The 13620-nt window shown below is 37.2% G+C and overlaps 1 protein-coding gene across 15 annotated transcripts in view; it reads left to right on the top strand.

Moving 5' to 3' along the window:
- Positions 1-13620, top strand: part of SLC4A4 (solute carrier family 4 member 4) — a 396172-nt gene that overhangs the window by 317440 nt on the left and 65112 nt on the right. For all 15 annotated transcript variants that reach the window (XM_070614690.1, XM_070614693.1, XM_070614692.1 and 12 more), the window contains one exon: positions 3925-4196. In XM_070614690.1, the coding sequence (XP_070470791.1) occupies positions 3925-4196 (272 nt within the window). The remainder of the gene's footprint in view (positions 1-3924; positions 4197-13620) is intronic.

Raw genomic sequence — 13620 nt, 5'->3', positions numbered from 1 at the left:
AGAATCATAAAGGACTGTGAATGATAGCTGTCACTTTTTAAAATTAGTAGCAGAATGAGGCAAACAGCTCACAACTTTCCAAAAGACACTTCTAGTTTTGTTTCCCCAATTCTACAGTCTCCTTTGCACTGTTTTTACACATTTTATCCAAATAATGGAGAATTCGATTCCTTTTCTTTTTCTTGAGTGAGAAATCTAAAAGAAGTTTTAACAATGTGTTCTAAGCCATGCAGAAACTTCATAATTAAAGTTGGATTTTAGCTTGTATATTTGTTATTTGGTTGTTCAATAATTTCTTCCTTATATTCTTTGAACAATTTACTTAGAGGCCTTCAACTGATTATTTTCTTCTATTATATTACTGAGTTTTTTCAGTTAGTTTAGAGAGTTCATATTTATTTGTCAGTGGCTGAACATTAATTTCTGTAGCATATTTGCATATTTCTTTTTTTTCTTTTTTGAGGAAGATTAGCCCTGAGCTAACTACTGCCAGTCCTCCTCTTTTTGCTGAGGAAGCCTGGCCCTGAGCTAACATCGTGCCCATCTTCCTCTACTTTCTATGTGGGATGCCTACCACAGCATGGCGTACCAAGTGGTGCCATGTTCGCACCCGGGATCTGAACTGGCGAGCCCTGGGCCGCCGAGAAGTGGAACGTGTGAACTTAACCGCTGTGCCACCGGGCCGTTCCCTCTGTAGTATGTTTCAAATATGAGTTCTTCAGTTCGTCTGTGTCCTTGGTTTTGTGTTACTCAGAAACTATAAATCAAAACTGGAACACGGTGATACCAGATACATAAATTCATTTTCTCCTTCTAATTCACCATAGTTTCTTTTGCTTCTATTATCACTTACTTTTTATAACTTAATTGCTATTTAAACTTGGCACCAAGAGGACTGATAGTCTTATTGAATGTAATGTTGCCATTTTATGGTAGTCATTACTGTTGATCAACTTGTTTAAAAAAGTTTCTCATCTCTGGTTCCTCTTTCTTCTTGCTGTAAACATATCACTTTCATAATGAAGTGTCATTGTTTTTAGTGATTTTATTTGGGTTATTCTTAGAACTACGCTGGGAGTATTTAAGTATTTTAGAGCAGCTAGTTTCGTATATTGTTTAGGTCCTAAGATTTAAGTTTCTACATTATGCATTTTTTTCCTTTGCATTAAAACTGATAGTATTCCTAACCATTACTAGTTAATGGATTTGTTTCTCATTCTGTCCTGTAAGCATCAATTCTATAAACAAGCATTGATATTCTTAGAACGAATCAGGATTGCTCTTTTGTCTTGTTAGGGAAGCAAAACTAGGAGATTGTTTAAAACTTTCCTTTATTTTAAGAAAAAAGTCTGTTGGCTCAGAGGTAATAAAACTGTATTTCTTTCTCAGAGACTCTGAGACTGACTCATTCTGTGATAATGTAAATTATCTCAAATTCCTAGAATTTAGCTTTTTCTATAGTCTACTTGTCTTACAAAGACCTGCATAGGATTAAACAGTGGGGTTCCAGATGGAAAGGGAACTAGAGGGAATGCAAGGGGTGTCTTCAGAAAGATTCCAGGAAATCCACAGAACATAACAATCCAGTGTTAATAGTCTCCTGCTTTGGTAAAGTATTTCAATTTTTGTGATTTGGCGAGAAGAGGGAAACAAAGGACAGTGATTTTAAGGCCCACCCTATCATGCACTAAATACAAGTAGGATAGGGGGACCGTGCTGCAATTTTTTAAAAAATCAGAACAAGAATACAGAGGTCTGTGTTCTTGTCCAGCTCTGCCGTTAAAACCTTGGCATTAGATAAGTGACTTAACTTCCATTAGCTTTGATGTCCTCATCTATAAAACGAGGCAAATTTGACTAATTGGTATCTGTATTAGTCAAGATTCTCCAGAGAAAGGGAACGAATAGGATGTGTGTATACATATAGAGATTTAGTGTAAGGCATTGGCTCTCATGATTATAGGGGCTCGTGAGTCCGAAATCTGCAGGGTGGGCCAGTGGGCTGGAGACCCAGAAGAGCTGATGTTCCAGTCCAAGTTCAAAGGCTGTCTCCTGTAGAACTAGGAAGAGCTGATATTACAGGTGAAGTCCCAACACAGTCTGCTGGAGAGTTCTCTCTTGCTGGGGAGAGGCCAGTCTTTTTGTTCTATTCAGGTGAAGAACTGATTGGATGAGGCCCACCTACATTATGGAGGCAGTCTGCTTTACTCGGTCTGCAAATTTAAATGTTAATCTCATCCAAAAACACCCTGACAGAAACACCCAGAATAATGTTTAACCAAATACCTGGGCACCCCATGGCCCAGCCAAGTTGACACATAAAATTAGCCATCACCATATCTAAGGAACTTTTAATTCTAATATTCTATTAAATTTTCAGTCAGTCATCATTCGATGACATGTGATAGCTCATAGGCCAATGTCAGTAACTGTCTCAGTCAAGTCCTAAGTCGCAGGCATGTCTGAATTCATTTAGCAGGTCTTTATTGGGAACCTATGTGCCAGGCACTGTGCTAGGTAAGAGCTAAGAGCAGTGGGAAGCATTGAAAGGTTTTAAACTGGGGTGTCTGATTCACATTTAATAAGATCATTTTGGCTGGAATGTGGAAACTGCCTTTGAGTAGGGCAAGTGTGGATATCAATAAGGACATTCTTATGACAATCAGGCAGAGACTCCTTGGTGGCGCAGACTGGGTTGGTGGTGGTGAAGGTGTTGATACAGTGCCTTCAGGAAAGTATTAAAATACATGGCTAACAATCGTCAGAAACTCATTGTCTAAGAGCAGGGCTGTAGAGCTTCAAGCAGGCATCCTTGACTTAGTTCTTTTTCTCATACAAGGAATGTGACTACTACTATGTGCTTTCTCATCACAAGTAAATAATGAGAAAAAATATTGTAAAGCACTCTCCACATAATTTTAAACGAATCAGTATGAAATGGAAAATGTCAACACGTGACCCTCTTTTCCTAGTTGTGAATCTTAAACTAATTCATTTGTAAGAAATGGAGAGGGCATTGAAAAACAATGGCTTCCTTAGATGGTGGCAACCTGTTCTAAGACTGCTGTGGGACAGGCACAGACAGAAAAAAGGTGGTCATGAGATGCTTCACAGACAACTTCTTGTCTGTGGGCAAGCATCATGAGAAATGATGGTGTCTGGCTGTAACATGCAAGACAGCTCTCCTTGATCTGACTTTAGCCTGTTTCTAATCCCTTTTCCTCATGTTGGTGACACTCTATGGGCAGTGGCATTACATGCGGTCTCATGCTACCCACCTTTTTAAGTGCTCTTTCCTCTTTCTCGCTTGACTCCCCCTGATGTGTCTGGAAAGTTCCTACTTCAATGCCTTGAGTTTTTTCTGCAACTTCATCTGTCCCGCCAGCCAAAATTAGTTACTCTTTCTTCTGTGACACTCCATGGGAACTGTTAGATGTCACTTAGTATTTTATAGAGTGATTGTGTTGATCAATTTGTCTTCCTCTGTAGACTGTGATGACTTGGCGACACAGAACTTATTCATCTTTGTGTCTTTATTAACCAGTAAAGCTTGCAAACATTTCTTGAGTGCCTACTGGGTACCAATGTTATTTTTTCAAATTGCTTATTCTATAAACTCTACAAAGGCAGGGACCACATTTATTGAATGAGAAAATTAATGAGTTATTAACATACAAATAGTATGACTACTTTTGATATGATTTTCTCAAACTTCTGGAATTATTTCTTTATGGTAGCATAATAATATCACTAGACCAAATTCTTAAAATTAATATTTTCTGGGTAAAATCAAGAATGAGCTATATCCAGTAGCTAAAAGTGATTTGTATTTTTGGCAATCATTCTGCAGTCATTGGGTAGTTATATATTATTCTTTGTGTTCCGGGCAGGAGGAGTCTAAATACCTTTCTTTCTTCTTTCCAGGGACCATAACTTTGACTATTTGGAATTTCGCCTTTGGATTGGCCTGTGGTCAGCCTTCCTGTGTCTCATTTTGGTAGCCACCGATGCCAGCTTCTTGGTTCAGTACTTCACTCGCTTCACTGAGGAGGGCTTCTCCTCTCTGATTAGCTTCATCTTTATTTATGATGCTTTCAAGAAGATGATCAAGCTAGCTGATTACTACCCCATCAACTCCGACTTCAAAGTGGGCTACAATACTCACTTTTCCTGTGCCTGTGTGCCACCTGACCCAGGTGAGGATGTCGTGCTTCTTGTTTGTGCTTAGCCTATGTTTGGAGGAACGTGTAGGCTCCATGCATACAGACTTTTAACATGACATCATGGTCCTCAGGAAAGCGTTTTGTTTTATCTTCTCTGAGAAACCTTCCTCGTGGATTTGAAGTTTTGTTGCAGGAGGTATCTTTGCCATGGGATTCAATCAGGAAATGAAAGGAGTTCTGGACTATGAACATAATTAGCTCAATACTTTGAAATTAACTCAAAGTGAAATATTTGCAAGGAAATTTTGTGCACAGTATTCTTGATCTTATCTGAAGTTGAGGAACCCAGGTACATTTATTAATAGACATAAGGACCAGGCAAACCTAGTTCTCTGAACTACTATTCCGTATTTTTCTGCTTCCTTATTGCTATAGAAATCTCTTCCTTTAAGTGAACTCTAAAGAGATTATTTTAAGCTTATAGAAGAGACAAGGTACTAATTCACTTTATATAATTTGAAGCATGGGAAATTAAAACAATAAATTCAGACTGAGGGTCACCTTGTGGTAAAGTAGAGCCTGATAGTTCATCTCTGCTGGACAATGGAAATAAGAAAGGAAAGGAAGGGAAAAGAAGAAACAGAAGAAAGAAAGAAAAAAATGTTATGTTCTCGGAGAATATTTATGTTGTAGAGTCAGGAAAGATGTAAAAGTAACTTCTGGGTAGGGAATATGATTCTATACATCTTAGCACTTTACCATCCGTCTTGCCAAACCTGAGTCAGCATCAGAACTTTTTCACAAAAAGTGCTCAACTTGTGTCTTTGGAGTTTTTTCTTGGAGTAATTCATCATTACTTTATAATATGGAAGGTGTCTAGAAAAGAAGATTCGCTTTGCGGAAAGTTGCTTTCCATCTGCTCTAGTAGAATAGGGGTAGACATTTGTGTCAGACAATGAAGTGGTAATAGTGCTAGTGATCCCAAGTTAAGCAATTAGCTTCAGGTCAATGTCCCTTAAAATAAAATTTGATATACAATCCATGCTTCTTGACTAAGTTCTTGTAACGCCAGAGATACAGCCTTGTTCTGAGGGCTGTGCAAACCTGGGGCATATTCAGGCAATATCCACTTTTACTTAGAGATTTTGAGGGGAAAAAAACCTCTCAATGTTTACAGTAAAACAAGCATGGTTATATTATAGAATAGAATGCAAAATGCTTATGAATTTAAAAATAAACAAGATACAATGAATTTTTTTGCTTCTGGCAGGCTGTGTCAGATTATTCCCAGATATTGTGGTGGTGTATCTGCATTCTTCTCTGCCGCTTTGGTGGAGAAATCTTAGGAAGACCCATATGCACCCAGAGTGGTGAGAGAAAAGAGAATCGTATCTCCCTAAAAATGGATCAGGCAGTCTCACTGATGAAAAGATAGGGCATTGCTGCACTTTGTACTCATGGATCCCTTTTGTCTTGTTTAAGGAAAATCAGCACACATTAAAATAAAATCCATGCTTAAATGCAAAGCAGAGAGAGGTACAAAGTGGAAATTTAAAGATTCAGTTGAATATGGATGACAAATAGTTATAAAAGCCTATTATTGTTAAGATGTATAGTGATTAGAAATATTTCATTACTTAAAAGGTGCTTGGAAAAGAGTAAGCATTCAATTCATGATAGATATTATTATTGGAATCAACTAAATATGCTCCCCAGAGAAACACAAAAATTATTATTACATGTCTATGTAGAGCTCTTTCTAGGAGAAAAGGGGGTGAAGCTCCCTGTAATCATACATCCAGGACTTTCGGAGGAAGTCAGGCTCTACTTGTTCAAAAGCACAAAATCTGGATCACAGACATATTTAATTGTTGGATTTTGAGCTTTCTTTTTCGTTTATTTATTTCTATCTATCTATATGTGTATATTTATTTATTTATGGAAAAGTCTGTAAGCTGACTTCTTAGGCATATTTGAGTAATCATATACCAAGATTTCCTAAAGGAAAAAAAAAATGCTACTCAGCTGTTCTGAGAGTTGAAGTGTTCATAAAGCCAGATGAAGGCTTTGTCAGTACACCTGTCTCAGAAAAGGTCCACCTAGTGTCAACCCGATACCTGCCTGAGGCTAGTGGAAACTTGCATTCATTCTTTAGTTGTCTTAGAAGGATTCTGACAATTCCTACTCCCTCTGGGTGGGACCAGCAAAGCAGTGTAGCAGGTTTTGAAGTCAGAAAATCTTGTATTCAAGTCCAAGTATGACTAATGCCCAATGTGTGACTTTGGACAAGTTCTTTTTCCCAAGGTAGCTTAGCCTCACCTTCCTCATATGTAAAATGGGGTTAATAATGGTACCTACCTTACAGAATTGTAGCTTAGCCTCACCTTCTTCATCTGTAAAATGGGTTTAATAATACTACCTACCTTGTAGAATTGTTTTGAAGGGAAAAATGAGGTATTACAGACAAAGTACCCAAGACAGTTTCTAACATATAATACATAATTAAATGTTAACGGCCATTATTATTGATGTTATTATTCATTGAAATTTAAGATTATTAAGTAACCTTTAAGTATGAATGATAGAACAGACAAACCAGTCTTCATCATTCTCCCTTCGAAGCAAACAGTGTTGGGCAAGTGAGCTGTTCCACAACAAGGCTGTTGATTGCACCCCATATTTCTGGAGTTGTTCAGATGAGTGGCACTCGTGAAATTTATGTATGTGAATGTGAGACATTCTTTAAACCTATGGAGATGAAATCTGTTTGTGGTTTGGAGAAAGGCAAATGGATATTTGTATTTTCATGACAATCTAATGTTTTACAAAACTCCTTAAGATTAATGATTGTATATTCCTCCGATAACCTAATACTTTCAGATAGCAGATTGCATAGATCCACCATAAATTTAGTACTTTTTGATAGCAGACAGAAAAATGATAGAGAATAATACAGTTGCATGTACAGCTAGAGTAAGTATTCTAAAAACAACAAAAGACTGGACTTTCATCGCAACATGCACTCCTAGTAAAAGAATTCAGTCATCGAGTCAATAATATTTAAACTGGCAGATGACTTATTTTTCAACACCGGGACAGTGTGTAGTAATGAACCAGCAACTGCACAGATGGAGTCGTGATCCTGCAAACTGAGAAATGATTTTACAGGAAAGGAAATAGGGGTCACTTAATCACTAAGAAAACTCTATTCAGAGCCACAATAATATTGTGGGTTTTTTTGTGCTTTGTGAAGTCAACTCTTCCTCCTTGCTTCCTTCCTGATCTTTCTTGTTCTCACTTGCTTCCATAAAACTTCATCACTTCCCGAGTTTCCTTTTCTTAATGCAGCATTTTCTCTCTTCTTCACCGCCATCTATTGCTCGGTAACCCAAGTCCTGTATCTAGGTTCTCATTTACAGCAGAACTATGGAAGCTCAGTTGCAAGTACTACAAAGAGAATTAGCCATGCAGTTTGACACATCCGTCAGGGTGGAGGCATGATTTTTGTGCTAAAATTTCCTTTTCTTAGACATAGGATGGCTACGAATTAAAGTAGAGGGAATAGATGTTCTATTTCCCACTGTGCCGTGATCGTTACATAGCAGAGGTGTATAAGAAAGAAGGTGATTCAGTCCAAAAGCCAGAAGTGAAAACTGAAGAATATTCAATTGAAGGACAATTCACAATATTTCAGTTCATCACTAACATCCCAATTTACAAAATTGTTAATGTGATAAAGTGTAAACAATACGTGCTTTGGAAACTGAGTTTGAATTTCAGCTGTAACTAGCAGTGTGACCGTGGGCTAGGCTAATAATGACCTAATCTCTCCATTTCATAATCTGTGAGCTGCGTTAGTAGTCGTACCAACTTTCAGAGGTTACTCTCAGGATTAAATTAGTTTATGTAAGAGTGTTTGGCATCTAATAGACACTGAGTAAAAGTTTGTTCTTTTTCTCATTTCTCACTGTCCTACAAAAGATACCCCAGCCAATTTAATCTTTTAGTTGTATTCCTGTAAAGGGTTCAAACATTTAATTTTCCCTGAAATTTTCCTGGAGAAAAATACTAACTAGGCTTCTATTGGAAGCCTACCAAAACGATTAAAAGCTAGTGTGCTGTTGTAGATAAATATGAAACACTGAAGCCACATTAAAAGGAAAAAATCTTAAGGAGTTCAGTGCACCACAGATAATTTAATGCTATCCCACTGAATCTCAGCCTACAAAAGTATTGTACACTGTCCGTAGTCTTACAGAGGAAGTCTTTAAAGTCCTGCAGGTGAGGTACTCTGTTCTTCTAAGAGGAATTTATCTAATTCATTCAAAAACGTAAATGCTAGAATTTTGTATATAGGGAACCGGACATGGACTTTCTTCCTTCCTCTTTCTAGTCTCCTTCTCTCCCTTCCCCTGCTCTTTTTTCCTTCCCCTTCTGCCAGCGACAGAAATTTACCAGCGTCTATTTCATTCCTTTTTAAGAACTGTGCTACTTTGCAATGAAGTAGAATACCCACCACACACACACACACACACACGCACGCACACACACGCACACACATATACCCACATGGCTTTTTATAAAATGTGTTGTTTTCAAAATATTAACTACTTTTAAATGAACAAAGTCAGATTTTCATTTGACCCAGACTTAATACATTTCTACTCTAGTGCTTGTGTTCGTTTGCTGAATGTGTCAAAGTTGCAATGACTATACACTCAAAGGCGTGTTAATACTTTGGAAAGGGTTAAAGTAAATTTCCTGAACAGGTGTTGGTTTTGTATCTGGAGGGGAAAGAAGCCTTGCTAAAAATGATAAACAAATTAGAAAAGCAAGACAAATCATCTCAAAGGGGTTAGACACTAAACTTTATTGTTAACAGAAAGGATATATTTTACTGGTTCATTGTTGACTGTTTGAGAGAACATGCTTAATAAGGTGTGAATGATGCAAAGAAATAAAACCTTTCTCAGGCAGCAAGTGCATCATTGTCTATAGTAAAACTCTAAGAAGAAGGTAGGCTTTTCCCTGGTGTGAAATTGTAACACCAAGTCAAGTGACTGGAAGTAGCCATGGCTTCCCTTTCCACGCCTTTGCTTTATTCATGGCGTATAAGGAGGCTTCCAAATGTTCTAAAATGGCTGTCACTAGAGTGGAATGTTATTACCATTTCTTTCTATATAATTTTTCTATTATCTTAATAGTGCTATGCGCCAATATGTTACAATCATTAAAAAAAATGCTGGATCATGTCTCCTGTGGTCCCATATTATAGTCAATATGTGTTTCATAATTAGAAAGTCCATTAAAAGAAAATTAGGAAATAAAAGATAATCCTAATTTATCTTCCATGACTTGCATTATAGTTTATGTATTTTTTTTATTATGTGTCATTCTCTCTTTATATTATAAAGTACATTTAAATCATAGACCAGTGGTTAAGCAGGAATTACGAGGCCTTCTGGTGTAGCATTACATAGGCTTCTGTTTGTGAGGATATTTTTTCAGCACAGCTGATATCTTACCATTCATGGTAGTATAGTCTTTTGAGAAAATTATAGATATTTGAAAGACTCTTCATTTTAGTTTCCTTTTACTGTCCTAACCTATATTTTAGCAGTTTCTGTATAATGCTTATAGGAATCAGAAGAGGAGAAGGAATAAATTGGGATAGTCGCCAGATCTGGATAATTCTCTGGCTTTAGCTTTGTATAAAACACAGATTTGGAAGATGTATCCCAGAACAAGGTCTATACATATCCTAAATGTACTGACGGGTGGGTATGGAAGAGAAGTTTTTGTGAAAATAATGGCTTCAATATATCCAGCTTAGTAGTGGATAGTAGTTCAGCTGTTTAACTTCCAGTATCGTAGGTGAACATGGAAGAGGGTGTCCGTGTTTTGAAGAGTGTCATAACTTGAACTTGCCTAATTACATTGAAAATCTCCAGCATCAGGCTTGGTAAAAATACTTAGGGAAACAAAAATGATTATAACAAGAAAACTTGTTATAAGAAAACTTTAATAATTAATTATTAAACTTTCTATTAATGTTGTTTTAAGACTTAAGGCTGAGATAGTGGCAGGTAATTCCACCTAGAGCTCCTTCTCCCAAAGTTTTCCTCATTCACCTTGTCATCCCTACAAAAGCCATTTTTGCCCTTTTATTGATCTATAAATTTAAAGTATAAATATTTGACTATATCAAGAAGCACTCAGGTGCTTAAGTTTTCCAGGACACTTAAATCTGACATGACCATACAGACAAGAAACTTATTCAGTTTTATTCTATACCTATTTTCCAGTTGCTCAATTTTCTCAAGCTGTTGCTTAAATAGAATGGAAGAAAACATTAAAGTTTCCCTATTATGGAGAATGCTCTTAAATTTTTTCTTATTCAGAGCAGGTTAAGCAGTTCCACATTATTGTAATGCTAAAAAGCTGTGTTGAGAGTATAGATTCAGATTTGGCTAACATTTATTAAGCACCATCCAAGTCCCAGACATTTTACTAGGGGATTTGAATAAACTATATTTTACTATTTATTATAATATAATATATAGGTATTTAATCATCACACAAACCTTGAGAAGTAGCTGACATTCTTTCCAGGGGCAAAGTCCTGCTTTCTCCAGGTCATAAAGCTAGTAGTCACCTTAGCTACCATTTATTTAGATCTTTTCTGGTACTGGACACTGTGCTAGCAATTTTGCCTACATTGTCTTATTTAATCCACACAGTAGCCTTGTAAAGTGGATGGTTTCAAATCCAATTTCACAAATAAGGGACCTGACGAGTGAGGGTTGAGAGGAGTGAGGTAACTTCCTTAAGATTATGTGGCAAAGGAGTTTGGGACACTGTGCTTCAGGAGGTGGTGGAGCCAGAATTCCAGCCCAGTTCTCCTGGTACTTCTTTCTCCACACTGTGGTGTGGTGATACATCAAAGCAGACATATCTGCCTCAATGGCCAGTGGTTGCTCATACTTGACCTCATAGCCTCAAGTGAGCTTTGTGCGTATTCCTGATGGTATAGTTCCTGCTAATGTGTAAAGCAGAGGCATTATGGGGTAGTTCCTGGTGCCAGGTCACTAGAGGATAAAGAAGGACAACCTTAAACAGTGCAGTTGGTATCAGTGCGGTTGATATTCCCTATGCGGGAGGTATATAACATTGACACATGGATGTGTCCGCTTATAGCTCCTGCAGCCCGTTCTTTCTCCAGGATCTCTCATTAAACATAAAGAAGGAAAAGCCAGCTAACGATCAAAAACTCACAGACACATTTTTAAATGTCTATTACTGACAATGTTCATTCCCTTGTTCCAGAGGATCAGCTAGCATTTGATACACGGGAAGGAGGATCAAGAAGTGAAAATCCAAGTAACATAAAATGATCAACCTGTGGAAACTCCCTGAAACCAAGTATGGGACACAGAGTGTCCCAGTGACAATCGGCTAATTCTGAATTAGCCAGAGAACCTAGGGCAAAGAATTTCTTTGCTTCATAATCCATGGTGCTTAGAAAATAGTGAAGACAGACAAAGTGCAGTGCATTTTGGCTTTTCCGTTTGACCTTTCTAGACTCCTAATTAAGGATATTGGAAATTCTGTATACACAGATCATTCTGCAGTTGATTGCCAAAATATTTGCATTGTGTGTGTCTGGATCCAAATGGTGACCATTGGCTCTTATAAACCAAGCTCTCAATTGGAATTGGTCGTTTTCTCTTGTGTGAGCTTAAAGAAATTTACTTTTAATCTTGTTTATGGACTCTGCCATATTCTGCCAATATGTATTTATGGAAGTGCTTGTTTATTTATTTTGAAGTCTCTCTCTTGAAGCAGCTGCTTATTAAAACAAGTAGGAAAAGCTTACATTTTTTTCCTGTCTTTTTGATATTGTTTTTTTTGGGGGTTTTGAGAGCCACTGCACTTTAATAGCTTGCTTCAGAGGAAAACTAAAAAGATAAAAGGAATTTAGATGAGCAGAATTGACGTGTATCCAAAACTTGAGAGCAGTTACTAAAAAGTTCAGATTGGAATTCTATTTTAGTTCACTCATGGTCTTTATTATCTGTCATTCATTTCAGAAAGAAGGAGCCTTGAATATCTTTCTCTCTTACTTCTTGCTCCTTGTTTTTATGCAGAAAAGTGTGTTGCAAAAAGACCTCCACTCTCTTGTGACAGGAAGCTCACAAAAATTGCATTAAAGAATCTAGTTCAGGAAGAGCAGCTTCCCAGACACCATCTAAACAGTGCCTGTGATTTCATATATGCTGTTTTCATTCAAACGCTTGGACAGGTCAGACGTTTTGGCTAACAGTTGAGATTCACATCATCTAACATTGGCGAGTACTGTCCCACCTTGAATTCTGTGGCCGTATAAATCATCTTGATTTTGATGATTAGAAATACTGGGTAGGAAAAGAAGAATGCTGAACAAGGTTTTGGTACCAACTCTACTTCTGATTAACTCTATGATCCTGGGCAAGGAACCTAACATCCCTTGCTCAGAGTCCCATCCAACATAAAATGGGTATAATAGTATACATGTTACATGCTCTCATATGTTTTTAAGTGAACACATGGAATAATGCAAGAAAATATACTCTAAGCTTTTTAGAAGAAAATAGTAGTAAAAACCTAGGTTTTGTTAATGATTATTTACTAACATCTTCCTTTTCGAAGTGGATCCATGAAATCCATGGTTTTCTTGTTTGGGCCAAGCATCCGTTAGCCTACTTTGATTCTTTCTGTGACCTATAATGAAACAGAGAGGATAAGGAGACAGTTTGCACGTGTGCTTGTTTTACTGATGAAATACAAAAGCCCTGCAGCAGCTAGCTGGAGGTTAAAGGCTTAATTCCAAAGTCTTCAAAGATCAGAATGGATACCAAAATTGAGAAAAACAAAGACTGAAGCTAAATATTTTCTCCCCTTTTATTTATTTTTCTCATTTCATTTCTTTTGCCTTTATCTTCTCACATTCATTTGTAGTCATTAAATGGCCCCTTTCCTAGCTTATTTCATTGACAATAAACAAATTATTTTCAGCTTTATTGAAGTATAATTGACAAATAAAATTGTAACATTTAAAGTGTACACTGTGGTGATATGATATGTGTCTACACTGTGAAAGGATTCCCACTATTGAGTTAATTAACACGTCCATCATCTCACACATTGTTTTCATTTTAATTATTATTGTTTTTTTCTGCAGAGGAAGATTTGCCATAAGCTGACATCTGCTGTCAATATTTCTCTTTTTGTATGTGAGCCACCACCACAGCAAGGCCACTCACAGACGAGTGGTGTAGGTCTGTGCCTGGGCACTGAACCCAGGCTGTTGAAGGGGAGCATGCCAAATTTAACCACTAGGCCACTGGGGCTGGCCCAATTTTATTTTAGTTTATTTAGTGAGAACACTTAAGTTCTACTCTCTTAGTGGATTTCATTA

The sequence above is a fragment of the Equus przewalskii genome, chromosome 3, assembly GCF_037783145.1.
Source record: "Equus przewalskii isolate Varuska chromosome 3, EquPr2, whole genome shotgun sequence".
NCBI lineage: Eukaryota > Metazoa > Chordata > Mammalia > Perissodactyla > Equidae > Equus > Equus przewalskii.
Note: the sequence above shows the minus strand (reverse complement) of the source record. Positions and strands in the feature narration are given on the sequence as shown.